Source organism: Aphanomyces astaci, assembly GCF_000520075.1.
Source record: "Aphanomyces astaci strain APO3 unplaced genomic scaffold supercont1.9, whole genome shotgun sequence".
Lineage (NCBI taxonomy): Eukaryota > Oomycota > Saprolegniomycetes > Saprolegniales > Verrucalvaceae > Aphanomyces > Aphanomyces astaci.
The window spans coordinates 1,238,077-1,242,522 of record NW_009798272.1 but is presented as its reverse complement, the minus strand read 5'-3'; the positions used below and the strand labels follow the sequence as shown (position 1 = coordinate 1,242,522).

The 4,446-nt window shown below is 50.6% G+C and overlaps 1 protein-coding gene across 1 annotated transcript; it reads left to right on the top strand.

Annotated features, from left to right (window-relative positions):
• Positions 1-1,095: 1,095 nt before the first annotated feature.
• H257_05206 (hypothetical protein) lies at positions 1,096-2,660 on the top strand (the record flags this gene model as incomplete). Its single annotated transcript, XM_009829993.1, has 1 exon — positions 1,096-2,660. The coding sequence occupies one exon, from the start codon at positions 1,096-1,098 to the stop codon at positions 2,557-2,559; it is 1,464 nt and encodes a 487-aa protein (XP_009828295.1). The 3' UTR covers positions 2,560-2,660.
• Positions 2,661-4,446: the final 1,786 nt, after the last annotated feature.

Genomic DNA, 4,446 nt, shown 5'->3' with positions numbered 1-4,446 from the left:
GAGCCCAAATGTGTCGTTAGAGCAGTCTGCGTGAGATGGGGGAGATGATTTGCAGATACTACTGTAGTAGATCTGCATGGTCAATTACAGTACGGCCGGATGGTTTCGACATCTCCTATCAGTTACTACGTGGTACAAGTCCTAGACATTTCCAGGGTCCATGTTTTCTCGTGCAGGGACTTGGCTGCAATCATTACCATACATACTTCGAGGTAGCTTTTTGGATTTGTTTCATGTCGTCCAAACGATTCATCATCTAACTCATTGGATCGAAGTGGGAACTGACATGCACTAAAGACTGATGATTCAGTGATCGCGTTGCTCCAGGCTAACATCCACGGTGTAAATCATCGAACACCATATGGCCACTGGAATACAGGTACACCTAACTTGCAGTAGTACTTCAAGGTAGTAAGTACTACAGTACGTATGGTTAATTTTGCGAGATATTTGGCAGTCATCCATTGTATCGTTTACAATCGTTAGTAACGTTAGCTTAACAAGGGTCCGAGTACTGTACAAGTCTACCGGTAGGACATGGTTAATTGAGTTTGGATTATCATTGTTAACACAGTCTAGGACATGGGTGGAAAGGACCAGCCTGCATATTCATTAGGTACTGATACAATTACTACACCGCGGCCCTACATATCACACAACTTTTGACCTAATCACACTCAATCTTGGAATATGTACAAGGAATAATTACATCCGGATACATCTTTTCGCCAGTAGCCCTGTAACCTGGGACCCCCGGTGAGTGCATACGATGCTAAATCTCCGGGGTTAACTGCATCCATAGTGGTTAGCTCTCGCTAACCACTGAGATGCCCTTGTACGAGGTGAGGTGGTCTGAGCATAAAAGTTCCTTATATATCAAATTGAAACTGTATTTCGGTCAAAATAACAGTGGTACTGTGTTACTGGACTTAAATTAGGGAATTGTACTATGTAAAAGCAGCATGTCGGACATTAGCAACCAGATGGCGTGGTCCGTCTGGTTTTGGGTTTTGCGCCGCCTGTGCCGCCACTTCACAGCCGCAGAAAACACCTTCGCAAGTGGTTGTCATTCTTGAATTTACCTTCTACTCCACCATGAAAGTCGCTACTGTCTTGTCGTTGGCTGCTACCGTTGCTCATGCCAAAGTGTCTGTGGGTGTCTTGCGCTCGCTGGAAACCACGGGGACGTCCGACGTGCTCATTTCTTTCGTCGGGGCGGACCTTGAGAGCCTCGCGGAATCCAAGCATGAAGACCGCCGCCAAGCCGTGTACGACGCCTTGACGGCCCACTCTGCCACGACACGAACGGAGTCCGCTTCGGTGCTGGACTCGGCCGACTGCGAACACTTCTGGATCGCCCCCGCGGCGATCTGCCGTGGCTTGACCAAGGAGCAAATCGACCAAGTGGCTCGCCTTTCCAACGTCAAGAGCGTCGCCTTCCCCGACAATGTCCAATTGATCGAACCTGTGCTGAATGAGGAGGTGTCCGTTAAAACCGGCGACGTGAACGCGACTGTGCCCCAGTGGGGCGTGAGCACCACTGGTGCTCCAGACATCTGGAAGTACTACAAAGGCAAGGGTGTGGTCGTGGGGTCCATCGACACGGGTGCGGAGTACCGCCATGAATCGTTGAAGAACAACTGGCGCGCCAACAAGGGGTGGTTCAACCCGTACAACGGCACTCTTTTCCCCCTTCCCGTTGACTCGTCCAGGCACGGCACCCACACCATCGGCACCATGGTGGGTAGCCACGGCATTGGCGTGGCTCCTGAGGCGCAATGGATTGCGTGCTTGGGTTTGTATATCCGAGAGGGAACGCCTGCAGGGTTGCTCAAGTGCGGCGAGTTCATGCTGTGCCCCACTCGCTTGGACGGCACCCACCCCGAATGCAAGCTCGGCGCGGACGTGATCAACAACTCGTGGGGGTCTAAAAATGGCTACCTCCCTGTGTACGAAGACATGGTGACGTCGTGGCTTGCGGCTGGCATCACCCCCATCTTCGCGAACGGAAATTCTGGTCCTAAATGCGGGACCACTGGCAACCCCGGCATGTACACGCGCGTCATTTCGGTGGGCGCCGTCGGGTCCGCACAGAGAGACCCTAACTATTTGGCTCCCTTCAGCTCCAAGGGTCCCGGCTACCCCCGTGACGCCAACAACCAAACCCTGACGATCGTCAAGCCGGACATTTCGGCCCCTGGCTACCCCACGCTCTCCGCAAACTCGAGGGTGTTGGACGGGTATGTGCACATGTCTGGCACGTCTATGGCCGCCCCTCACATTGCCGGCGTCGTCGCGTTGTTGAAGAGCGCCCAGTCGGACTTGACCTACGACGAGATCTATGGCTACTTGACCAAGACCGCCGATCGCGAAGTGCTCAAGCCTGAGCCTGAGAAATGGTACTTCCCCAACGGCACCTTCTTTAGTGATGGCGCGTATAACTGCGGCAACGTCTCGGACGCGTCTTGGCCCAACAACCGCTACGGATACGGCCGAGCCAACGTCGGCACCATCTTGCGCGACGGCAAGCTCAACGACACCCCCCGCCCTGCTTGCTGAGGAACACATGTCACGTTTGGTCATCAAGTCGAGTTGTCAGCAGAGCAATATTCACAGTAGTAGCGTTTATCCAGTGAAATTTACCGGAGTAATTGTCGTCATGTTTCGTACTACAGTAGTATTTGTTGTGTGGAGATGACCTATTCGTCGGAGATGACCTATTCGTCGTATACAATTATGTCTATGATGCGTTCACGCTGTGCTTGGAAATGAGGCGATCCACATTGTCATTTTAACAGCTTGAAAAACGATCTATAGTGAGGCAGCGCTATTGTAGGTCAAATGTGCTGACGCCGAGGTTGGACGAATTTGTATGGATGAATAATGCGAAAGGCCAACCAATGTCATTGTTTGTATGACTAATTTTCGCCAATCATAAATCGTTAATTTTGAACTAGCCAATTATACGTATTCATCATATAATTTCTGTCCAATAGTATCGGTTTGTGATACACCATCTTCAAGGTTACATATGCGTTAGTGGTCGGACCTTTCAAAAGTTATGCAATATGAGCATCAATTCGATTGGACGAGGCGGTTGACGCAGCAGCAACGTATCACTAACATTTAACATGTACGGCTTTCTATTGGTTGAAATACTGCCGAGCCGACATTGCACACGAAACGGTGTCGATCAGCATAAGTAAAACGGCACGAACCAGCAGGAGTACTGTACTGTTGTGGTCGGTGGCAGTCAGCCGGCGCCCCACCATGATGCATGAGGACCAATGGTGGGATCCCTTTTGTAGCCCATTCCACACAATAACGTTTGCGACTTTTAAAACGTACGAATGCAGCTAAGAGTAATGGTTGCGCTTAGGTACAGGTCCTGATTGAACATTACTGTAGCTACGCCAACACCAACTTACCTCCAGTAGTGATTCCAATTGCCCCTCATTCTACAAACGACACCAACCACGTTCTCCAGCTCTGCATATCCACGTACTTTCGCAACGTGAACCACCATACTTATTAGCACACAGTGTTTATAAGCATCCCCACTGCTAGCATCTGCACAGTGGGGATGCTTATAACACTAACTGTGACCTCCCTTCAATGTGTGCCCCTTTCCACCACAACACTAAATAATCATATTTTGGGCATGATCGCCTCAACCTTTCCGCCGACTCTGCAATTGTTCTTGACGGCATTTTCACGGACACACTGACCCCTAAACAGGTCACTGGTGTCCGTGAAAACGCAGATCGTCATGTCTTGATAGGTGGCCCGGCGGTCTTGGGCATGATCGACTCAACCTTTCCGCTGACTCTGCAATTGTTCTTGACGGCGTCTCCCGATTCATCTTCACGTCTTGAAATTTGAGGCTTGCCGCCTCGTGGAGCTTCTACCGGCCTCGCTGCAACGGAAGGTTTAAACTTGTCGTCGAGTGCAACGTACAGCTGCTGGCCAGTTGCAAATGATCACAGCCAGTTAACGTAACGGGAGGCGGATTGGACAAAACCTCCAAAAACGGGGGTTTCATTGAAACCTCCATTCAAAGCTCCATTCTCGTAAATCATGGAAGGAACACCGACGAAGCAAACCATCCAGGAGTCGTTTCGCGCCACGTCAACACGCCGAACGTATGCGACCTACCAAAAGCAGTTCGAAGCATTTTGTGCAACACAAGCAAGGCACGGACCCAATAATCGCTTCCACAGAGGTCTGCACAGATTTCTTTCACCACCTGAACTCGTTGGGATGGAAAGCGCGCACGATCGACTCCGCCAAGACAGTACTTCAAGGAGAAAAATGTCGAACCCAACACTGCCCAAGCAAGTGAGTCGAAGCAGTATGTTGTCGGTCTGCAAAAGTACAATCGACAAAACAATGTGGACGACGAAACAAAAGCCCACGCATTGACTATCCACGAGCTGTCCACGCTTA